This window comes from Emys orbicularis, chromosome 1 (genome assembly GCF_028017835.1).
Source record: "Emys orbicularis isolate rEmyOrb1 chromosome 1, rEmyOrb1.hap1, whole genome shotgun sequence".
NCBI lineage: Eukaryota > Metazoa > Chordata > Testudines > Emydidae > Emys > Emys orbicularis.
The window spans coordinates 71278829-71304853 of NC_088683.1; the positions used below are offsets into that span (position 1 = coordinate 71278829).

The following is a 26025-nucleotide window of genomic DNA, read 5'->3' on the forward strand; positions in this document are numbered from 1 at the left end:
GCGAGGCAGGCAGGCAGGCACTCCCCCCACCCCCACCCCGTGTGGCAGCTCGGTGCGGGGCGCACGCATGGCGCCGGGCAGCCAGCCCAGTAGCGGCAGGAGGAGGCGGAGGGGCGGCTGCGGGCACTGAGCGGGAGGGGAGTTTCTCGCGAGCGGCGGCGGAGGGAGGGAGCGGGAGCCTCCCCCGCCTCTCCCCTCCCCGCGCGCAGAGTCGCACTCGGCAGCATGTGCTGAAGTGCCCAGCAGCGCCCCGAAGAGGAGCCCAAGTTGTGCTCTGCTGCGCCCAGCCATACGGAGCCTGCCCGCCCCGCTCGGCCCCGCGGCGGGGGCTCCCCCTCCCCTCCTGGGGACGGAGAGGAGTCTTTCCCCGGCCGGGGCTGCTCCCAGAGGTGTGATGTGGCTCTTCGGAAAGTGACAGCCGGAGGAGGAGCAGCAGCGCCGGCGGGCAGTTCCTCCCCCCAGTCCCGGCTCCCCGCTGCCTCCCATGCCTGCGTGGCCCCACAGCGGGGCGGCGGCCCCGCGGGAGGAGCCGGGGGAGGCGCTGCTGTGATGGCCCTGGACGAGAAGCGGGAGAAGAGCGCGTCCTTCACCCCCATGATGATCGAGGAGGACGCCGCCCTGCGGAACGGCAGCAGGGGGCTCTCGGGCCAGTGGGCAGACGCGGTGGGGGTGAGACCCCGCACCACGGAGCGGCACATCACGGTGCACAAGCGTCTGGTGCTGGGCTTCGCCATCTCCATCCTGGCGCTGCTGGTGGTGACCATGATCGCGGTGCTGCTCAGCGTGCGCTTCGAGGAGTGCAGCACGGCGGCCGCCGCAGACAGCCCGGCCCGGACGAGCGGCAACGGGAGCCTCCCGGGAGCTGCCCGGCTCAACCACGACGCTGGGGAGCCTCCCGGCCGCCAGGAGGAGGCGCCGGGCGAGGAGGAGGAGTGGCAGCGGCGGCGGCAGCCGCCGCCCTGGACCCAGTTGCGCCTGCCCCGGCACCTGAGACCCCTGCACTACAACCTGATGCTCAGCGCCTTCATGGAGAACTTCACCTTCTGCGGGGAGGTGAACGTGCAGATCGAGTGCCTGAACGCCAGCCGCTACATCGTGCTCCACGCTCACCGCGTGCACATCGAGGCCGTCCAGGTAGCCGAGGACAAGCTCTCCGGCGCCGTGCGCGTCTCCAGCTTCTTCCTCTACCCGCAGAACCAAGTCTTCGTGGTGGTCCTCAACCGCAGCCTGGAAGCGCAGAGAAGTTACAACCTCAAGATCATCTACAGCGCCCTGATCGAGAACGAGCTGCTGGGCTTCTTCCGCAGCTCCTATGTGCTCCACGGGGAGAGAAGGTAGGGCTACTCCCCCATAAACGTGACCCACCCCATCACCGGCATATGTTTCCATAGTGGGAAGAGGGCAAAGGGCTCCCCTAACTATGAACGCCCCAGGTGATAGGTACCCTGTTATCCTCAGTCTCATAGTCTGCAGCCACAGGGGACACCCCATGACCCATGATGGGCAGCTACCGGTGTCACCCCCCCTTTTAGCCTTAGTCTCCTATTTCTAAACATGGAATTGACATGACTATAAAAACAGTCTCTAGGGACCACACCCTTAATAAAGCACCGCTAGTGGGGCAAGGAGTTTGTCAGGAACTCCTCTTTGAAAGCGCCGGGAGTGTTACGTTAAATGTTCAAGGTAGTGCCAAATTGCAGTTAACTTCTGCAAAAACTGCCGTGGGAGTGAAATGCATCAGTCAGCTCCCCATCCCCCGTTGTCCTCGAGAAGCCCGTCAGTGGCCGGGGCAGGATCCCTGAGGTTAGACGTAACCAAAACGTGACAGAAAAATCGTTACTAACTTCCCACTTAACGAAGAGGGAGCTCGGCTGGGCGCTAGGACCTTGTACGAGACAGGTCTGAGTCGCGTTCTCAAGTGTATGCAGTTCTTTTCATGCTGTAGATCTTGCCACTGACATTTCTACCCTTTAGATGCTTTGATTAGGAGATGCAGTTGAGAGAGAAGGTCTGCTCTGACGTGACCATTATCTAGAGCACTGAGCAGGGATTCATTTTAATCCTATACCTGACTTTCATGCTAGGGTCCCCATGCCGTGTAGCTTGCTGATTGCCAGTAAGGAGAAGTGAGAGTGAATAACTGGCATACCAGAGACCTTTGCATGCTTCTGTTAGGAAGTAAGGGTGGTTATATTTCCAGAGAGACAGTCCTGCACCGTACTCAGGCTAAATTCCCATTGAGCCACTGGCAGTTGTGGCTGAGTAAGGACTGCAAGCTCAGGCATTTTTGTGTTACAGCTGTGCTGGTCTTCCCCTCCTTTTTTGGGAATGGTCCCTCTACATATAATTTGTTCAGCAACTCCTAGGGTCTGGTGATGAGAGATGCTCAGTGTTTGCAGCTCCCGAGGAAGTAGGAGTTACCATTTTTTCACCTTATCTCCCCCAGTGATGTCCAGGGGAGCTAAAGATACTCATAATCGGTGCTCTAATCTTAAAATTAAGGAAAGGAATAATTAGGAAAATCAGCAAAGGGATGACAGAGAAAACGCAAAAACAAGAGAAGGGAGACTTTTTTTTTTTTTTTTTAGATTTTTCTAAATCAAGGTATCACTGAGACGCTTCCAAGGGAAGTTTCACTGATTCAGCCAGCCTACTCTATCATAGTATATTCTGGGAGAGCATTAAGTTTTATCATTCAAACAGGTTTCCAAAGCAGTTTTATCCTAATAAAATGCAGGCTACTTACTCAATAGTGCTTACTTGACAAGAGTGAACTACTTACTGGGAATATTTTCATGTTAGTTTAATCATGTTTTAAGGTGAACGAAACATTCAGTCTGTATGCTTACAGCTAAATACTCTAGTAGGTATAGCATAGATGATTAAAATGCATCTTTATATAGTTATTCCTTTATTATGAAAACAACTGTGCATCACTTCCAACATATAAGAAGTGTCTTTGCGCGGCTAGGGATTGGACAAGTTGAAAGAATAATCTTTCAATTGCATCATAAAATAAAACATAATAGAAAACTCACCTGTAGAAAATAGGTCTGTTTAATAAATTCTTTCTGTACCAAACTAAAATATGTTTATATAACAGAGCCTCCTTACCTATTTTTTTAAAAATAGCATTTTGTGCATTACAATAGGACTTAAGTTTGTACTGTTGTTACCTATGTGATTGCATTTTATTCAGAAAGCTTGAAGCAATCTTTTAGGGCCTGATTCAGCTGTCACTTTACTCTGTTCACTTCAGCTGAGTTACTGCATATTTGGTTCTAGTCTCTGCTTAAAAGTTTGCCTTACATGGCTAAGTCTGTAAGGGGTGTGAAAAATCTACTCCCCTGAGCGATGTAGCTATGTTGACCTAACCTCCTGTACGCAGCTAGGTCCACAGAAGAATGCTTCCATCAGCCTAGCTACCATCACTCAGGGAGGTGTTGTTCCTACAGCAATGGAAAAAACACATCTGCCAGCATAGGCTGTGTCTACACTGAGGTGTTATGCCAGCATAGCTATGGCACAGTAGCTATACCAGTATAGTCCCTGTAATGTAGACATGTAGAGCCCTGCAAATCAGCAAATATCTGATTTATATCTGTGGACCATGTTTGTGGATCGCGGTTCGGCTGCAGATACAAATTTTGTAGCCGCACACGGCTCTACAGATATGGCCACCAATGTTATTGAGAGTGGAATCAGTCCTTTATTTGCTGTTTTCATATAACAATAGATGTTTTATTATTATTATTTATTTCATTGCTGTAGTGCATAGTAGCCTGGTCATCAATTAGGACCTGGTTGTGCTCGGCGCTGCAAAAAGAGAAGAAAAAGAGGGTCCCTACCCCAAAGATCTTACAATCTAAGTAATAAAGAAAGTGGTACTGACTTCCTGATAGTTATGTTACCGGGCTCCCAGAATTTATTTATTTTTAAGCTGTCTGTCATTGAAAATCCTAGTTACAGATTCTCTCTCTCTAAACATAATACTTTCTTTGATATTGCATGCTGAGCAAAGAGTTTACATGAGAGATAGTAGGCCAAAAAAGTAAGGAAGACAGAAAAAGAACCCCCCCCAATTCAGTTATGTCAACATCCCCCTTATTAAAACATGCTTTTGTTGCTGATAACTTTAAATGGACTGATGTTAGAATCCCAGGGAGGGTTAGCGTTACAATTGTGTGATTTGTCATCAAACCAAAGTAAAATGGCATTTTTGCAGAGCTCAGTTGTAGAAAAGGATGCTGCCTCTTACCTGATTAAGGACTGTGGCTGAAGTAATCAGCATTCTTCTAGTTTGTTCAGATCTTTGATTCTGTAACAAAATGAAATTTTGAAAAGGAATTCACTTTATTACATAAATAAATGAAAAAGACAAAGTTCACATAATTATCTCACTTCTGAACATTTTAGCTTTGTTGAAAATAATTAAAGGAAACTTAAATATACAATAAAATATTTCAAAAGAGTAATTGTAGCACAGTTATTATACTTTTGCACCAAGTATGATCAAGTATTTACTGTCGAATGTTTGTTAGAAGTAAGATAATTGTGTGTCAAACTATATAATGTATAGTACTCTACTCTCATAGCATGATTATTCAGATCATGAATCACTCTCTACTGTAAATACACTTCATTGACCCAATTATATTGGGCCAGATTCTCAGCTTGTGTAAAGTAGTATGATGCCACTGAAGTCAATGAAATGATGCTTATTTATAGCAGTTTAGGATCCTACTCATTTATGTTTTGGTTTAATAGAATATGTATTTTAAAACTGTAACCAAAACTTGTTATAGTTTTAGGTGTTTAACAGAAGTACTGCTTTTCTTTTTGAAATGTCACAAAGACTTAATGACTTAATATATATAAAATACACGCTCTAAACAATAGGGTGTCTTTGTTCAAAATGTTTTCCTGCAAAGTAGTAATTTGCATTTTGATTAATAACCTGCTTTTCAAATGAAATATGTATAGCTGTTTCATAAGTCTGAAAGTTAGACCAATTTCTACTATAGCATATGATAACATAGCTTCTCTTAAGTTATGTGGGATCTTGATGTTCCAGTAGACCTTTGCTTTAACTTTTTGACATCCTTATATTTGACTGAAAAGTATAGCAACATCATTGGAGTAGTGGTTGCTGTAAAAGGACTGTAGACATAATTTTTCACTCATGTATGTGAGGGGAATAGCTCTGGTTAACTGTGCGACTTCACAAGCACAACAAGGCTTTCGTAGATGGTTTTACTGTTCCACCCCCCCACCCGCCCCTTAGATAGAGGAGGAACTCAGTACACTTACTTTTTGACTCCATAGATGAAAGCCGTAAATCAGTCAGAAATGTTGGCAGTACTATGAAAATGTTAACTTTCTCACTGAAGTTATTGTACCTTTAATAAAATGCTAAAATGAAAGTGAAATGATACAAAATATTTTGTATCATCATTTCAATCATGCACTGTAATTTATTGGCAGTATCCAACAAACATTAATGCATAGTTTCTGCAGAATGTTATAATAACCAAGATGATTATTTAACTTCTGCATAAATGAAATGAAATCAATTCCTTACCACTTTCAGACAAAACAAACACATTGATTCCTCTTTCTTATAGCAACCAAGATGTCAAAATAGACGAGTTGTTGAGGAAACGCATGTCTTTCTTTAATAGATGAGATGGAATTAAAATACCTGCAAATTACTGTCATGGGGATGCTGAATAGACAAGCTGTGAGGCTTTCATTCTTGGAAGTATAACTTTTGATGGTGATATTTCTGGGAATTATAAGATAAAAATGGCAGTGCCCAAGGAAGGTATGGAGAGAGAGGTGGCAAAACATCCGAGCTATTCTATGATCTCTGTACGCTAGAGAAATTCTGCATCTTTATCTCATTTCTTTGTTCTTTAGGAGAAAATGTATGCATTGCCTTATATACATACTCAGTTTAATCTTCAGGAATCAGAGAAATTTCAACTGTTTTTTTTCTAGTATAACATCGGAGTCCAGATACCGTGGTGATGGGCACCTTTTAAGTGCATGTATTGTTTTATTATTATTGGTAAAGTTTGGCATATTTACAATATTGTATTGAATGTAATGAAATATACAGTAATGCACATCTTGCTATTTAAAAAAAACACGATGCAGAATTCATCAGTAGTTTTTATTAGACTAAGAGATTTTTCCATTCCATTAAAGATTTCATTGATGCTCTCTTAACATTCTTTAGATGCTAGTCTGTTGAAACAGTGTTTCCTCATTTAGACATTGTCAGAATGAGTGTAGAATTCCCTGAGCATGCATTTACCTGTGGGTCTGAGCTCATTAAAATTGTTAATTAGAGAAGAAAGTTCATTAGTCCTAGCTTTACTGACAACGAGCTCAAGTCCTGCCTTCCATGTTAACTCAAAATTCCTGTTGAATTTCTTGGGTATTGTAGGTGTTAAAAGAATTCAGAATCAGGCCCATTTTAAGCAAGTGGACTAAATGAGGCAAAGTAAATTTCTTTATTGGACAAATTCTGCTCTGTTAAGGTGATGTAAATCCAGAGTAATGCAACTGAAGTCAATAGAGTTTATCTGGGTTATTATTGATGTAACTGAGAGCAACACTTGACCCAATATTTGGCTACTTTATGCATAAATCTGGATTTACTAACCCCTCATTAATAATGAGACGAGAAAGCCACAATACAGTGTACTCCTTCCAAAATATTCAGTAATTTTTAACCAAATAAGACTTCGATTTTTGGATGAAAGACTGATAACAAAAGTCTGACTGACATAAGAGGTGCCAACCTTTTACAAGATTAGCTGTTATGAAAATCGGTCATAATCTCATTGTGAAACATCATATTTTACATGACTGCATATTTGTTTATTTGAAAAGTCACATATTAGGCTTAATACTATTATGGTAAGAAAAGTGTCATAAAACTGCCAGTAACTTAATTCTGTGTTACTCTTATAAATGCTCTAAACCAAAAAGTCAAAAAGCTCAGTCAGTAAATACTAAAAATTAAAGTGTGTAAAGTACTTATCTTATTTTTGCTCTATCAGAATTACAGAAAATCATGTTGCAGAATAGTACTCTATTTTAAGTTGAAAAGATTACAAGGGCTTTCCACTGTCTTTATTGGATCAAATAGATATCCACCCACAAAAAACTGTTACCTTGTAGTTAAGGTTTCTCAAGGGCATTTCCCATCAACACATTCATTAAAAATCCGGAAAATGACTAGTTAAGCAACCGTTAGCATTCAAACCAGCCACATATGTCCTGTCTTTACAATCACATAACCAATCAATATTCATATTCATATTACTATTTGACATGCCATGACACCATACTGCCATCCCACTCATAATCCATTCATGTAAAATATAAAGCATACCCTGAAAATGTAAACGTAGGTTCTGTTCCTTCAAAGAGACCAACATTGGTGGATTTTTCCCTGAATGTAGGTGTAAGGGTCTCCGCACAAGTGTCCCTTTGCAGGATCGGGATCTAAGTCTATACAGTTTCAAAGAAAAGACACTTGTATGTGTGGCATTATTAAAATGTATAGGTCTCTTTTTCTGTACAGCATATTTCAAATGCCTTTTTTTCTTTAAGATATTTCTAAGAGATCATTTGTCGCCTCTTAAGTTGATTGTTTTTCTTTCATGAAATTTATTGGGAAAAGACTGAAAAGCATCCTTACTTGTAGAGGTTGAATTGCTTGCTTAGGTATGTAAACTTGCAAAGCCCACATAAACAGAATGCGTCTGATTGGACTTCTGTAGTTACAACACTAATAGATTGTTGTGTGATTCAAAGAGCTACATGCAATTAATACACAAATAATCAGCAGTGGAAAATAATGATCCTCTGGGGTCCACTAAGTGAACATATATTATTATGTCCAAAGAAAGGCAGAGTTTTCTTATCAGTATTTGAAACCACAGTGAGATCCCTGAAGGTCATTAAATCCTAGATTTAACTGAAGACTGTGCTTATTTGTTTTACATTGCACACCAATATTGGTTACCTTTTTCATATATTGCTGAACAAAACTGTGGAGGCAGAACACAAAGTAAAACTAGAAGGGAGAGTATTTTATTGAATATCAGTGTGATGTCTGTAAAGTTGTTTCTAGCAAATTTGTGTCTCATTATATTACATGGATTGCATTATAGTACATGTGGAGAGAATTTATGCCAAGAACAACTACATCAAAGCAGAACAATTAGGATGAGAAGTATGTAGTACATGGACTGTGCTTTGCTGCTTCTAAGAGTTTAGTTGTGTTTATTTTGGTAAGCTACCATATTCTAGCAATATCATGTAGTATGTCCATGACTCAAGCACTGCACATAATCAATCAGTAATGTCTTTTTTTTCTTTTTGTTTGTGTTCCAGATTCCTTGGTGTTACACAGTTTTCTCCTACTCATGCCAGAAAAGCCTTTCCTTGCTTTGATGAGCCCATCTACAAGGCCACTTTCAAAATCAGCATCAAGCATCAAGCAACCTATTTATCTTTGTCCAATATGCCAGTGGAAACTTCTGTTTTTGAAGAAGACGGATGGGTTACGGATCACTTTTCGCAGACCCCTCTCATGTCCACGTATTACCTGGCCTGGGCAGTGTGCAACTTCACATACCGGGAGACTACCACTAAGAATGGGGTTGTAGTAAGTATATTTAATGCTACACCTTTGGGTTCTGCATTGTTCTTAGAAAATTCTTGCTTTTTGTAAGAAAACATGATACCAGCATTGCTTAGAGTACTTGCTTGTTTAACACTTATAAAGTTTCTTGTTTATTTCAGAATAATGAGCCTTTGCTCTGTTTTTAGCTTTTCCTGATGTTTTGGCATGTCTGATACATTTCAGAATATGCTACCTCACCAGGACAAGTTTCCTGAGAAGACTTTAAGCCTGTAAGTACATTACTGTATTTAGGCTTAATTTTTTTTCTGAAGTTTTCTTTTTGAACTTTTCTCTGGCCTTTTCAATTTAACAATCATCGAGCAATATATAGAGAGCGTGCAATAATACCGATGTAGTTCCAATGACCATCCTTCAATACTGATGCATAGTTTGGTATGCTGTTTGCGGGCACAAAGTTGTGGAAATGCACTTTCCTGCTTAGATCTCTTGCTTAAAAGCGTGACTTTTCCTGCACTCCTCACTTGGAGTTTCAGGTTGAAGGAAACAGTTCCGAGAGTTGTGATTTCTGATTATGACACGGTTGCTTGAGCTGCTGCCTTTAAAAAAAAATCCTTTATGTCAGTTTTGTTTTTGTTTACAAATATCAAGTACGGCAGAATTGTATCACAAGCCAAAATATACATGAGAAATTCTGTCAGCTAAATAGATTTCAAAATACTGTCAATTTAGATTTTCTGTTGGATTTGCAGAAAAATTGCTCACTCTTGCCAAACTAATCTGCATAACAAAAATAGATTCAGCGTTTAAAAGCAGAGGGCTAGATTGGGGCCCAGGTAGTGGTGAGCGCAACTCACAGTCTATGGGGCTCAGGTCGGGAGGCCTGAGGAAGGGGAGTACTGCCACCCTGAGGATGGGGTGGCAGGGGGGACATGGGCCCGCCCAACTCCACCGCGTCCCAGCCCAAGGCCCTAACAGTGGCAGAGTGATCCACCACTGGGTTAGTGGGGATCCGCCCACAACACGCTGAGCCTGTATCAGGCCAGCTCTCGACCAGACTGTTGCTTGGTTTCCCTGGGCTGCTTCCTATTCTTCCCCTTGGGTGTACCTGTGTCCAGGGGTCATCCTCAGTCTCCCCGGAATACACTGCCAAGGGTAGCAGCAGCAGTTCCTCAGGTTCTGGAGTGACAGGGCTCTCTGGACGCTCAGGCTGGTCTCTGGGGCAGCAACGCTTCTCCTTGGCGTCCCACTCCAGCAGCAGGGAAGAAGCATCTGTCTCCTTCGGCAGCTCCCTCCTCAATGAGCTGCTCGGCCAGCCTTTTATACTTACCCTTCCTGTTCTGTCCCTCTGCTTCCGGTGTGTGGTGCGTGGCCTTCCTGGCTCCACCCATCAGGTGGCTTGTGGCATTCCCTCCATGTCTGTGTCTGAGGGAGGCCATGCCTCCTCGCTACAGCACCCTTGTTGGCGGTCTCAGCAGAGAGGACAGGACTGAACAGCCAGGTATGCTAAGATACTCTCTCAGCCCGGAGGATGGTTCCACCTGTTCAATGTTTTTTCTCTTGTGCTCGTCATTTATACTGCACCCATCTCTGTGGTATCTTAGTGCTTGAGAAGTGAGCAGACCTGAGGGACTGATTTACACTGAATAATTCATTAAATAAATTTAGATTCTTTTTCAGCTCAAGTAATATATGAGAGCTTGAGCACCTTCAGTTTATTTTTATTCATACTTATTGAACGAATCTTTCTGCATTTTTATGGTGTGGAATGATTGCAAATATTTCAGATTTGAGTTATATTATTTCGATGTGATTGCTAAAATAAGCTGTGTTATTGTTTCTATACCCTCAATTTAAAGAGTGCACAGGCACATCCAGGGTGCATTTAACATTTGTTTTTCCCAAACACTGGCACATGCAAATTTGAAAGTTTTTCTTCACAACAATTTTGCCAGTAAAATAGAGTCACTGAAATGTTAATAGAAACTGTGCACAAAAGCGTGACCAAGGCAAATTCACTTACAGACATGAATGGATAGTCAAGGAAATTCACCTAGTGCTAGTGTTGAAGCACTTTCCCAATTTAAGGAATCTTGCTTCAATTGGTGCAACTTATGTGGTGGTTTTTCTGTGCATAAATAAAGAACTTCACTCCTCAAGTACTGTCAGTCGACACTTTATTGAACTCGATTTCAATTCACAAAACATCTGAAAAAATATTGTCTTTTGTGACTTGACAGCATTCAAATAAATAAGATGCCTCTTCTGTTCTTATGGATCAGTCTTGCTGTACTGAACACTTTCTGATTAGGATAAAGGCAATTAAAACTCCCTATGGAATAAAAGTTACATTAACAGCTGGCTTCATACTAAAAAAGGGATTAAGCATTTGTAGTTGAACCTCCCTCTGTAAGAATGACATTCCAATATCCAAATGCCTTTCAAGCCAGGTCAATGCACATGGCCTGATAATGGATTCCATCACAGGTTTTAATTTAATCTTAAATAGAAATTAACTTTGAGTAGCTAAAGTAGCCCATTCCTAAACAATAAAATGAAAATTGTTACTAATTATGAAATGTCACTTATTACATGCACACACTCACACATTTAGTCATCGTTGTACATTACAAAGACTAATATGCATTTGAAAACAAGGAATCAAGGGAAGCCAGGCTTTCAGGAGCACAGTTCAGTCCATGTGAGCAATTAACATAAAAGTTCAGTCCACGTGAGGCCTGACCAGAGTCCATTCCAGAGCACATTCTTCAGAAACAAAGTCATCTCTTTGGGTGTTATAAGTCTGTATGATGTAGTGATTGCATGCTGTGAGCCTTGCAAGGAAAAATACAGAAATTGTGGAGTTTCTTTTAAACCACAGTGAAGCCCTTTCTCTTCTTCTGCTTAAGTGTATAATCCAGAAAGATCCACTAGAACAACCTTTAAACATTACATTCTCCACATACCTTGTCACTGTCTGAATTTTGTTAGATAATTGCACACTTCTGGCTGGAAATTAGAATAAATTTTCTAGCCATCAGAGCCGTGAGGTTCTGGAACAGCCTCCCAATTGGCATTGTGGGAGCAAACAACTTCAATTAAGAGAGTTGCTGGACAAATTTATGAGTAGGAATATGTGATGGGATTGCTTGTGAAGGTGAGGAAAGGGCTGAGCAGCCCTGAGGGTCCCTTCTGGTTTTTGTCTAATGTTCCTAAAAATCTCATGCTTCAGGGTTTTAGCTGGTCAGGAAGGGATCGGAAATGACTAATGTTCTAAGGTGGCACTGACCATTCTTTTTCTCAGGTGTTTGGCTGGATGGATCTTGCTCACATGCTCAGGGTCTAACTGATGGCCATATGTGGAGTTGGGAAGGAATTTTTCCTCAATTCAGATTTGCCGTGACCGTTTTTGCCTTCCTCTGCAGCATGGGATTTGGGTCACTTGCCAGGATCATCTCACTTAATGAGTTCCCTGCCACTGCAGGGGCCTTGGACACTGGTGCACCTCAGTCCCTCCTATTCTCTGCCTGTAACACACAATAATTTAATCTCTTGAGGGCTGTAATACTTTGGTTTAATGTGTGGGTTTTGGATGGTGTTGGTGGCTTGTGATACACAGGGTTAAATGATCTAGTGGTCCCTTCTGGCCTTAAACTCTCTGACTCTATAATTCTCATAATATCAAATATACACCACTTACCATTTTTAAGGGGAAAATCCTGAGGTCTATTCAGGGCCATATTGCACCATCCCTGACATTCCCATAAGTCCCTCCCTTCTTCGTTGTTGTCTTGCCCCCATCCCCTCAGTTCCTTGCACTTTCTTTTTCTTCTCTCATCCCTGTCATATTTCTTTCTTTCTTCTGGCCACCTTCCCATTCCTCTTCACTCTCTCCTGTGCCTTCTTCTCCCCAGCCCTCTCTTTCTCTTTGTTCTTCCTCCTCAGTCAGATAGACATAGAAACACACTCCCTCCTGCATGCCACTCCCCAGCCACACTCCACTGACTTCCTTTCTCACTTCTCTCTGCCAGCTTCCTGCCCTTCACTCCAAGTAATTGTTTACAGACCGGGAGGTATTAGCTGGGGATATGGGTTCCTTTACAGCCGGGAAGGGAAGGTATTGGGAAGTTTTTCTTTCACCCTGTTTGCTCATGGAGGATGGGTGGAGTCAGGGGCGCTGGAACAGGGCAGGCCAGGGGGCTAGGGTCTCATCACTTTTAAAAGTGACCACCAGATCATTTACTGGCTATAAGGGTGAGCGACAAGAGGAGAGGGGTGGAGAGGAGCGAGCAGAAGGCGGAGCCTTGGAGGAAGAAATGGCCTGGGAGCAGAGCCTCAGAGGGAAGCAGGGGTGGGGCCTTGGGGAGAAAGGGCAGCACAGGGGTTGGTCCTCAGGAGGAAGGGGCAGTGCAAGGGGGTGGGGCTATTGTTTGGGGGCTGGTGGGCCTTCCGTTTTTAAGGAGTTTCGGTTGCCCCTGGGTGGAGTACAGCCTAGTGGCTTACAAGTGCTTGAGTGACTGCTGCTCACAGGGGGACTGGGTATGGAGAGGAGCAGAGTGAGGAAAGAATGCAACTGGAATAGGGGAGGAGGCACTAGATAAATAGGAGCAGCACTGGGGCAGATAGGGAGAGAGAAGAGCAGTAGGAAGCAGGTGGGGATCTGACTAGTCAGTGAGGGTAGAGGGAAGAATAGCTTTGGGAGTGAGTTCAGCCAGGAGAAAGGAGTATGGCTTTTTTTTGTTGTTGCCCCCACTCCCTTTCCACAACTATTCTGTTGTGGATCCTGACCAACAGGTTGGCTGAGGGGACAAGATGAGGTGTGAGTAGAGGTGACACATCGTGGGGGCATGCAGGGTAAAGTGCCCCTCCCTGCATGGGGAGGCACCAGTTGTCTATGGGCATTAGCATGGTTTTGGGCAGAGAAGTTGCAGTTCTGCACTCTGAAGTAAACTCTGCTGGATTGCTATTTGGCTTCAGTGTAAAGTATTTCACTGTCCTCTTAGTGATGCCAGCTATGGAGCATCAGCAAAGAGCAATTTTACCTGACAGAAAACTGCTATCTAGGTAAGAAAATTTGAGATGAGGCATGCTGAAAAAAATGCTGCCCTGCTCTTGGGTTGTGCTACCACACTGTATTACTGCCACTAGCTATAAAATAAACTATTGGTTAGTCACAGACATTATTTCAATAATACTGTATTATTCATAAACAACAAATAATGCCACCTTAATAAGATATCCAGCATATGTCCTGCTTTCCCACGGGTTACTGTGTTAGTCATTAGCAGTTAGGAAAAAAACAGTACTCTAAACAGAACCCCATAGCTATGGCCTCGTAAAATTCAATGTTTAAAATTCAATTTAACTTTCCAATGCATATAACAGGAATTCCTTTAGATTTTAAAAATGTTAATATTTTTATATAATAGCAATAATGACCTCAGGGTCAGGCATTTCCTATCAATTAATGACTTGCCATGGTTAAAGGCCTGAGGCTTTGCCTTAGGCCCTCATCTCCAGCTGGCAGTTATTAACGCCCAGAAAATGCCCTCTCCATCAGATACTATTGCTTTCATAATGATAAATAAATAATAGAGCAAATGATATTTCATGGGTGAGAAAATCAGTTACAGCAGAGAAATCCAATGGGCTGTCAACAACAGAGCTTGGCCTGAACCAAACCCCCAGATTTACCCCTTCCTTTAATTTTGTTCAGTTCCTGACCTGAACTTTACCTCTTAGGCCCATATTTAAACAAAAGATAAACTTTTGTTAGCTCATCACTAACCAGTGGGAGGCCACATGTGTATCAGATAAACATATAAGTAGGGACCTACCAAATTCACTGCCATGAAAAACCTGTCACGTACAGTGAAATCTGGTCTCCCCCTTGTAAAATCTGGTCTTTTGTGTACTTTTACCCTATACTATACAGATTTCACAGAGGAGACCAACGTTTCTCAAATTAGGGCTCCTGATGCAAAAGGGAATTGCAGGGGGGTCACAAGGTTATTTTAAGCGGGTCGCGGTATTGCCACCCTTACTTCTGCACTGCTTTCAGAGCTGGGTGGCTGGAGAGTGGTGGCTGCTGACTGAGGGCCCAGCTCTGCAAGCAGCAGCACAGAAGTAAGGGTGGCAATACCATATCATGCCATCCTTACTTCTGTGCTGCTGCTGGCAGTGGCTCTGCCTTCAGAGCTGGGCTCCCAGCCAGCAGCCGCTGCTCTCCAGCTGCCCAGCTCTGAAGGCAGTCCGCCATCAGCAGCAGCACAGAAGTAAGGGTAGCAGTACCACAACCCCCCTACAATAACTTTGTGACCCTTTTTGGGTCATGACCCCTACAATTACAACACCATGTAATTTTAAATAGCTGAAATCATGAAATTTACAATTTAAAAAATCCCATGACCGTGAAATTGATCTAAATGGACCATGAATTTGGTAGGGCCCGACATATAAGCCAGGTATCTCTGTAAGGTACCAGATTGATTTCTGAAAGTTGGTAGCCTTGTAGATTTTAAATCCTAATCTTCCCATGTACTAGGGCACTAATAGACCTGTGGTAGTATATTTGTTTATTCATTGGTCTTCAAAAAATGTTTTTTTCCCAAAAGACTTTCATTAGAAACCAAAAATTTTATAAGGACTATGGTTAATAAACTTTTATAAGCATGGCACTTCTAAAGTAATATTGAACTAAAAATATAAACACACAGGTCCTTGTGTCTTTCTACTGATTAATACTGAGTGATTATAAAACAACAATAAAAAGGGCTTGATGCTGCATACACTTTTTGCCAGGTGTAGTACTTACTTCCGTAAGTAGTTCTGTTAACTTAAATGGGATAGAGCCCTAAGACCTTAACACAAGGAATTGTAATCCTAGAAATTTTACCACATCCAACTTTGTCCACTGTTTTATTTCATGCAGGTATATTGAAAAAAGACTGTTAGTATATTAATTTTTAAATAAGAAATGGGCTAAAAAAATTCCCAAGCCATGAACAAACAGAAACCTCTGATCAGCACCCATGTTAAACTGAATATGCAAGGGCACCCTTTAAAAAACATAAATTGCAAACTTGTAATCTGTTGTTATTGATTTCTGGTTGAATTTGCAAGTTGAATGCACCAGGAAAATACTGTACATGTATAGTGCTTACTCTTTTAAAAAATCTCTCGGGTCAGCATTTGTGGCACATGCAGTATTTAAATGTGAAATTTAGTTTATTAACATAAATTCTCTGCAGCTTTCTGAAATGAATGTTATTGAATAGAAAGACTTACGAAAAGGAAACTGTGAAATTCCACTTTTATTTTTTGGCAGCCAAGACCAGCTGCTCTATGGGATACATAAGATATGTTGAATTAAATCCTGTAGCCAAGCAAATAGTAGCAAGAAAAGTATGTGACAAACACAGATCAGCTTCACACTTCAGGGTAGGCTGTATCTTTAAAACTGGCCCTTAATAAGGGGTGGCATGTGGCACACCACCACCAGGAGCAGACCAGAGAATAGATTGAAACTTATCCACAATTCCTTCCCTATTTCCCCCTTCCTCTGTGGAGAGTGGAGTAAATTATTTCACCTTACTTAATGGGCCAGTTTACTCCCCTCTGGGTACCTGGCCATCTACTGTGGCTGGTGAGCAGTGGGGGCGGAGCCAGGGCACCTTCCATTTCCCACCTTCTCCCTGTCCATTTACTCACGAAGTGTAGAAGAGAGTCCCTGTTTTCTCCACCTCTGGAGTCACAATCTGAGCAGGGGAGCAAGTGGGGGCCTTATTCTCTGTTGTTCCACTGTGAAGCTGAGTAAAGGCTGTGACTGCAGCTGGGCAAAATTTTTCAACTGAACCAGTATTTGGTGAAAAATGCAGATTCAGTCACACTGAAATAATTCATGAATTCACGTCAATTTCATTGAATTGTTTTGTTCAGAAAAAAATTCAGAAAATAATGAAATGCTTTGTTTTAACATTTCCAAAATGTTGAAAACTTTTTCAAAATTTTTATTTGAAATGACTTTTTGTTTAGAAATTTCCTTTTATTAAAAAAAATTAAGACATTAAAAAAGCTCAAAATCAAAATGAAATGTTTCATTTCAGGTCCAATACAATGTTTGTTGAACCCAAAAGAATTTTTTTCTACTTTCCAGTTTGCTGAAAATTTGGAAAAAATTGGTTTTTGGTTCAGACTGGAAATTTTTTTTTCTTGTTTTTTTTTTTTTTTTTTTTTCAGGACTGACAGCAAACTGAAAAAAATCTATTATTTGCTCAGGCCCAGCTGTGACAATATAGTGCTCAGTAAAATGCAAGCATTCTGGCTGTGGGTGTATCATACTATGCCTTTTCTATACAGTGTCCCTTTATGCTTCCTTAGTTCTTTTATATTCTACTGAAGTACCAGATTATTTGACATCACTCACTCATTATCTAAGGTCTCGATCCTGCTCCCACTGTAGCAACCTGAGTTTTGCTATTGACATCAGTCAGAAATGGATCAGGCTTTTAGCTAGATACATGAGTCTAAAGGTTTCTGTGTGAGCCAAACTCTTTCTATAAAAGCAAAAGTGAAGCAAAACGTAATCTTTAGGAAAGATCTCAGCCCAGGACAACATGAAGGCGAGCACATTCCTGCACCAGCATGAACATCTGTCTGTCAAACCAATGTTATCGTGTGCACCTACAGCAACTTTATTCTATAGAGTGAAAATGGAATTGCTTAGGCAGGTGTCTTAGCTGACATCTATTTGAGTGACAGATACAATATTTGTGAGGCAGGAGAGTGATGCGTGCTTTTATTTATTTATAAAGCAGTCTCTCCTCCAAGGTTTCAGTACGTTTTAAATCATACTTTTCATACAGGAATTGAGTGTATTTGTTTTTTGTAGCATGGCGTCAATGGTCCCTGGAGTTAGGGATGCATAATTGTTTACATTCTAACTCCTTTTGAGTCACTCGAGCTTCTGTAACAATCACTGTTCAGTCTAAATTCTAGGCTTGACTTCTGTCCAACATGATTTTTTTTTAAAGCTGTCTAGTTATTTTTGAGTACAAGTAGGATGAATATGTACATTTTCCTCTGAAGCTGTGCTCGGAAATATTCTGCATTCAGTGGAGACATGCCTGTTTACACCAGCTGAGGAGCGTCTCCATTTTTATTATGTATTTTATTTTATTGTTACGGATGCAACAGTATAGCTTTTGTAAACTCTGAGAGTAAAATTCATCCACCTGGGAGGGCATCACAATGTAGCTACCTGTTTGCAGATCTTTATGTGCAGTCAGGCTGGCACAACTTTTAATGATTTCTTTCCTATCACAGCTATACATTTACAAAGTGCAGGGACAGCTGGTGGAATGGTTTGCAGATTCTCCCAGCCAGTGTTCATTCAATAACCTAACCCTATATCTGAGGCTACACTTAAGTATGTTTTTTTTATTCAGTGTAAACACTATGCAGCTGTGGGGAGAGAATGAGGGGAAAGGTGGCTCTGAGGTCTTTTCAGTCTCTGGTGTAACAACAACTGAAGCAGCTGATGATCTGACAGAGTGCCATGCACTCTGCCCATCCCCTCCCATCCATGGCATACCCCCTACACACAAGGTGGGGACAGGTGGCATAGAACTGGCTACGCTGGCTTTGTTCCACCCAAGGAAAGGATTCCCCTGTGTCAGGGGAAATCCTGAGCTGCTCCTTTTAGGGTAGCTTTCTGGCTCCTTTGTGTTGTTGAGAAAGCAGCCAGAACTGAGAATTGAGCCTGTTGGGTTCTTACTTGGAGCAGCATTATCTGAAGCAGATTATGTTTCTACTAAAAGACAAGGGGCTTAAGGTGTAACAAAAAAGAGTTATCCCACCATGGATTATCCTGAAAAATATTTGTCAACAAGTTATATATTGTAACTAATGTCAGATATTATTTAGTTCCTGGGTTGGAGACTTCATCAAATCATGTAGAGATTAGTTTAGATGAGGAGGATCTGTGTAACCTTTAACTTTACAGAGCTATAGTGGCACATTCATAAATCCTAGCCTCATGCCACAGAAAGTAGTAAATCCCATATTTTTAATAAATGAGCAGGTAGGGTAATAGATATATACTGATCACTCCAAATACCACTGAAACCTGCCACAAGGATTTAACACAGCAGTTCTTTCACAGCATTCAGCAGGGCTGTTTAGCAGTTTAGGACAGGATGTTAAGAATAATACCATATTCATTTGAAACTGCTCAGGGGATCTAGAAGGCAGAATGTAATTACCTACATTGACATTTGGCTGGGACACCTCTGTAATCCTCTTCTTTTACAAAAAGTGCTGGGTAGTTTTAATGGCCATAACTGGCTGAAACCTCAGTTTGAGTTCTTATTCCAAAGACGGAAGCAACTGAATTAATACATGATGGGCATTAGCTCAAAGGACAGAGTTCCACCTGTTGAATTATTAGCCCCACTTTCAGCACCATCTATATGCTCCTTGGAGGTCTCCCATCTGTTTATTCATATACCTACTCAACTATGTAGAGCTAACTGGATCACAGCACGTGGTTGAACAGCAGCAGATCATGTCTTACTACATTTGTACTGAGGAGTGTTTCTACACACTTTAAATTTTATAGTGCTCTGGAGTGAATTGATAGTTTCCCTTTAAATACCAAGAACAAATGGGAGCCAATTTTATACCTGTGAGAAAGTTGTCAGAATTTTTTTTTGTTGAACCCAAGTAATTGATATACAATTATACAGTATCTAAACCAGATACCCAAATTAGTAATATTAATGCAAACTAAAGTGCATTGGTTCATTTACAGTAGCATATATAGAATATGTATACTACTAAATGTATATAATTTCTAACCAGCTCTACCTCACAGAAGGTGTAAAGGGCAACATTTCCCATTGAATGTATAAAATAACGTACCCTCCTGAAATGCAGTTTTGCTAAATGGTTTTCAGACTATGGAAACGGAATGAGCAATGCCCAAAACTAGGTTTACCCTTTTTGACCAACCTATGTGTTTTTTCCCCCATGCATTCCCATTTGAAATGTGGTAGACATGCAGTTCTGGAGGTAGAAAATGGAATAATGTCAAAGAATATCAGATGAGTGTTTCAGCCCCCAATAGACTTTATTTAAATCACCTTTCAGCAGAACCACTAGTAGACTTTTGTCCTTTATTAGAAACACTCCTATGAGCACATGCCCAAGTTGTGTATGCTGAACTCAAGGTTGAATTTATACAAAGGTATGTGTTTGCAAATCCCTGACTTGAATGAGCATTTTGTGTGTGCAATTCTGGTTCATGCAAAAGTGTGCACATATTGTCGCACATACATTTTTTTAAACATTCCGGCTATACTGGTTATTACTGAGAAATGGGGTCTTTGTTATCTCTCTATATCTATTATATTTTTGGAAGACATAGCAGGTGCTCTTTTGGAACCTCATCCAGAAATATTTTCTTTTCTCTAGCAGAGATTTAGTTAGAATTCCCGAAGTGGCTGTGTTTTTTAGTATCTTTATCATGATCTGCTCTTTAACCCATGATCTGTGGAGCAGTATTTCATTCTCATGTTGAAAAAAAGCCAGGGTAGGGATTGTTTTGCTTAGAACTGGCTAGTATTTATTCTCAGGGATAAGGCAATTGGGCTCAATTGGAATTTTCAGCTGTTGTGTTTAGTTAATGGGAGCAGAAGATCTAAAATTATATTGTATCTATGCATTGGGAAACAAATTGGTAACAAATATTTTTTAGGTCCTAATGTAAAAAACGTTGTGAGGTAGAGTAAACACTACTACATTTTTACTGGCAAACAGAAAAAGCCATCTGTGAGAACACAGCAAGGGTGTATTGAAATGAACATGCCAGGGCAGCAGAACAGTTGCTCGTCAGGGAGTACATCATGCATTGGTGTAGAAAAGCAAGTCTGAAATGCAACCAGAGGTCTTGCACATCAACTGACCCATCCCTAGAGGAGCAATCATTCAACACTATGCGTGAACACACCAGGGCACGTAGTCTAGACAATCTTCACAGCCTCTGAGGATATGTAGTCCTGTATCAGTGATGTTGTGTCATGATCTAGCCCAACAATGTGCATGAGGAAGGAGGAAGAGGATGGGGGGGCGGACTTTTTAGTGAAGAGTAGTGGCCTGGGATTAAGAAGCTGTTGAAAAATCTCAAAACTGTGATTTTGAAGCTCTTCAGTAGGCAGGACCTTCCTTTGACAGCTAGTAAAAGAAGTTGGTGAGGGCCCACTCTCAGAATTACTGGGAAACAACTTTGTGAAACTCCCACTAATATATACATGAAAGCTGCTTGAGCAGCAGAAAAAAAACAGAAAGCAAAAATATGTATGGAAATGAAGATTTGTAATTTGCATGGTTACAATAGGGCATATTATAACATTTGTCTTTACTACAAAATACTCCGATAACTCACACAGGATTGAAGAATGATTATGCTACTGCAAAGTATTGTAAGGACAAAAGGATTAGTGAATCATAATACAGCTGGTTATATGGAGATGCTAATTGTCATAGTTTTGATATTTATGTGTTGATGGGTAAAAAGAAATATACAGAGCACTGTATTGTAGATACATATGTACTGTAATGGTACCAGAGATGGGTGAGTGTTAAATTATTCAACCCATCCCCATGTTGAGGTTGCATGATTGATGCTACTTTTTGGCACATATATGCTGAAATCCAGGAAGCAGCCACACTGGGACTTCACTACAAGAACGATCTGCTGTAAAAGATGTTTCTTTTCAGATACAGTGGGTCATATACTAGCAATGGGCAAACCTACTGAAGTCTTGATGATTGGTTCTGGTAAACAATTCTAAGTTCAAGTGCTTATCACTACATTTTGAGCTCCCTCACCACAATTTTGACCCCTCCTCAGACTGGCTCTTTCCCTCTACTAGTACTGTGGCCGCCTCCCAACATCTGGTCTCTTGAACTGCTTCATGCTGACAGAGAGCTATGTGTTGATTACAACTCAAGCCCATTTAGGGGATTGTGATCTCTCTCTCTTTCTTTCTTTATCCTGTCTCTGAAAGGTACTCATCCTCCTGTTTAACAAGAAACTATCATCAACCATATTCACTAACTCGCTCCAAACACACACCCACCAATGTTGGACACATTACTTATTTATTACTCCTGATTCTGCTGGCATGGCAGAAAAGTATAGGACAAGTAGGGGAGTGGCAGTTGAATCTTCTGTTTTGTAATGGGGACTTTTTCAAATAACTTGGCAGGAATCACCAGCTTTGCTTGAGCTGACCTGGCCAGTCAGTAGGTGATATTTAGGAGAGGCTCACGGCCAGCCATCGCACCCATGGTAATATTGAAAATGAATCTCAGACCATTTCAGTATGTAGGTACAATACAGTGAGTTAAGACTATAAAGGCAGCTGTGAACAGACTTTGTTAGTTAAGGGACATAGAATCCAAGTCACTGCTGTGTAAGCAGGTTCAAATCTATTAACTTCAGTGTTTTTGAGCCAACTTCTGCCATTGACAAATGTGACCCACTTTATCAATCCTATATATACATGTTTTAATCAGTATAACCTAAATATTATTTAGGGCTCATTCTTGCAGTCTTTACTCAATCAGAATTCCCACTGAGTGTAAAATTGCATGATAAAAATATTAAGCAATTAAGAAAAAGTTTCTTACAGGTATTATTTGAATGTTTAATTACTTTAAAACTATTTTAGGAGTAGGGTAGGTGGAGAAGGAGAGAAATGATGGTTTCTTTAAAACCTCCAACCAATTATAAAAATATGCAATACATATTTAGAGTTTTCTGGGCTAAATTTTCAAATTTTTGTGCCCAAATTTAGACTCCTTAAAGGGTTCTCATTTTCAGAAATGCCCTCTGAAAGTCAGACCTCTTGAAGATGTCCCAACTGGGTCACCCAAAACCACTAGTTGCTTTTGAAAATGTAGGCCTCTGGTTTTATTTTCGTTGTTGTAAAGATCTTGAAATGCTTGGGCCAGATGGGCCAGTCTGGCTGGGTCTGAGCCGAGACTTGTGTATCTTTTCATTATACATAGGTTGCTGGCAGAATATAACACAGCACAGACGTGAATGCACTGAATACTAAGTAAAGAGAAGTGGGCAGATTTTTTTTTCTTAAATTTCCTACCTCATTCCTGGGTTGCTGCAGAGGTGCCACAAATTCTATACTGTACAAATATTTTTAACACTAAAAATTGATTTTTTTTGGTGTGAAAAATTCTTTCTATTGTCACACTGGACACTAATTTCATTTCATTACCACATCCCCAGCTGCATTCACAGCGAAGTCCCATATCTCCTTAACACAAAGTTAATAGGAACAAAACCACCCCCCCAAAAACAAAACATATAATTGTTGCTTGAAAATTCCATCTAGGCTAGAAATGGAAAGCTACTGAAGAATTTAACCAATCTATATACACCTCTACCCCAATAGAATGCGATCCGATATAACATGAATTTGGATATAACGCGGGAAAGCAGCGCTCCGGGGGGGGGCGGGGCTGCGTGCTCCGGCGGATCAAAGCAAGTTCAATATAACGCGGTTTCCCCTATAACGCGGTAAGATTTTTTGGCTCTCGAGGACAGTGTTATATCGGGGTAGAGGTGTATGTGGCTAGTGCCAGTAAAATATGTATCACTTATCCAACGTGTATGGGAACCCCAAAATGAAAAGGTTGGATGTTCAGTACGTTAACTTATCACCTGAAAGAGACTGACTGGGATTTTGTACCATTTTATGCTCATCAGCATTCAGCAACATTGCATGAGAGAGGAAAAAATACAGAAACATAAGGAAGAGAGATAAAAGGAGAGAGAACTGAAAAAAGATAAATGACTGTGCTGTCAGTGCAGTATAATGAAAATGAAATCAGTTGTTGGCAATGCCCAATTGCACAATGTGGATAGCCCCAGACAGTGTTTTCAATAAAAATATATTTCTTATTTCCTTTCTTTACTAATGTAAAGATAAATGACTTTGTTGTAAGTGTACTGCAATGGAAATACCGTCCCGGATTCCACAAATTCTTAAGTGTGTCTCTAACTTTACTCATGTGAAGAGCCCCATTGACTTTGATGGCTTTGTCTACAGTGGAAAAAATGACTGTTAGACAATGTGCTAAGTAACATTTTCTACTTACGTAGAAAGTAGTTGTGCCTTTAGTGTGGACCAATGCAGTCATATTTAAACATGTTAGCTGCTCACAGCTACCCTGGTTAGCTCACAGCTACTCAGGCAAACATGTCTTAAGATGAAACTTTAAAAGCGATAGAGTTTCTGATTTTCTAACGAGGGGTCAACTAGGGGTAGCCATGACCTTCTGACGTGTTTTGAAATGGAACTCTTTGTCCTCACTAAGGGCAAAATTGTGTTTAGTATCATGTTAGTTACAATGCTTTAGCTAACACATTTTCTAAGATGATGTATTTTCCTAAAATAAGAAGGCCTTAATGGGACTATCCATATGAATAAAGTTACATATGTGCTTAAGCATTTACAGGATCATGAGCAAAATTTAACAGACAATGCATGTTTTAAAATCATAGGAAAGGAATTTTTTCTTGAAAATATATCTATCACCAATAACAGCATAGATTACCAAAGCAGAAATAATAAAAATCTAATTTACATTTCACTGAAATTTTCAGTTTTGTTTATAGTCAGGTTCTAATCAGTTTCATATTCAGTTTCTTTTAGCACAGTGCTGCAATGTTTGGGTGTCAAATACAATAGGGAAATCTGTATTTGTTTAAAAATCTATTTGTACTAGAATTACAAAGAAACCAAAGAAATAATGACAACAGTAAAAACATACTATTTCTGTTGGATTTAGACTTTGTAAAAGTTTGTTTTTAAAAACGTAAATGTTGCATCAGTTTGACCTGACAGTGTCCCTCTAAGGAATTTAGCCTTGAACAACAATAAACTGTTTACAAACCAGTATTTTCTTTCATGTTAACTTCTTAAAGCTGCTGACTTGGTGCAATCAGAGCAGCTATTTGCAATTAAAAATATCCCTGATCACCTAGTTAAACCGTAGCTATGGATGGTATTTTATAATTGCTATGGTGTTGGGCTATTAGCTATTCACAGTAGCTCAGATACAAGTAGATAAAGCCATCCAGTCACATATTGCAGCCAGAAAGATACACACTTTGGATATATTTCCTTTTTCTTCATCTTGGCTTACTTATATGTGTAAAAATCATTTCTCCTGGCACCTGCGAGTGTACAGGGAGCTTCTGTATCAGAACACCTGTACTTTTCAGGACCAGTTTCAAATGTAGAAAAGTACTGGGAGAGTTGTCTATTTTTAATATACTCCAGCCCTTCTGTAGTTTTAGTTTTCTGTTTGTTCCCTCCATTCTGTGTCTTTGAGCTGTGGGAGAAGAAGTGAATGATGGGTAACATAACTTTCATGTGCTATGATCATTGCTTTTAAGATGCTTTGAATTAGATATTCAGAAATGGCATCACTTTTAAAATTACATCTTAAATATATCTGAGTAAGTCTTTTCAAAGTAGGTTAATAGTCTTCATAAATGAGGTTCTGTTTGAAGCTCTTTGGCTCAGTATGAACTATGGAAGGCACTATACAAATCTGAAACAGAATTCATTCATTTTCTGGGTCACCCATCTTATTGCACCTTGCGTGTCAGTCATCTACAGCTGTGGGAGAGCAAAACCAACCATCTTTAAGCAAAATCATTTCAAAAGCAATAACATGAATTTTTTAAAAGAAACCATGTTGTATTCTTTCTTGGCTTTTTCATCTGTGGTTTTATTTTTAATATTCACTGGGTGTTTCTACCCACTACTACAGGAAAAAATGTGTCTTGAAGTCAGAGAAAATCTCAAAATGCTGCCTCCTTTAGTCATACAGAAATCACGTGACACAACTCAGGCAGTTGCTTTGATAGTCTTCTGTTTGTGTTAGTGTCTGTAGTGCTTGTTTAGATGAGTGGTCTAATTATTCGATCCATTGGTCTGATTCCTGAGTCCCCAATGACATAGGATTTAGTGTTTGTGTCATAAAATACCTGCTCTAGTCAGTGTATGAGAACATTTCAATTTTTACAAGCTCAGAAGGCCTGCTACTAAGCTCGGTACACCATTTGTATTTGATATCTTCCTAGAGCCTTAAGAAAGCCTACTACTTTAGGTTAGTAGTCTGACAAACTCAGTCTCAATTTCAACCATAATAACAAAGCAGATATCAGCATTATATATATATATATATATATATATATATATACCTACAGGAGTGACTCTGGAAAGCTTTCTTTTAATATATATATATATATAATATATATAAAAAGCTTT

General features: G+C 40.6%; 1 protein-coding gene across 1 annotated transcript in view; it reads left to right on the top strand.

The window, feature by feature from the left end:
- The first annotated feature begins 549 nt into the window (after nt 1-549).
- TRHDE (thyrotropin releasing hormone degrading enzyme) overlaps nt 550-26025 on the top strand; it is a 305481-nt gene continuing 280005 nt past the window's right edge. Inside the window, exons 1-2 of the mRNA XM_065423079.1 lie at nt 550-1334; nt 8413-8686. Of these exons, the coding sequence (XP_065279151.1) occupies nt 550-1334; nt 8413-8686 (1059 nt within the window). The remainder of the gene's footprint in view (nt 1335-8412; nt 8687-26025) is intronic.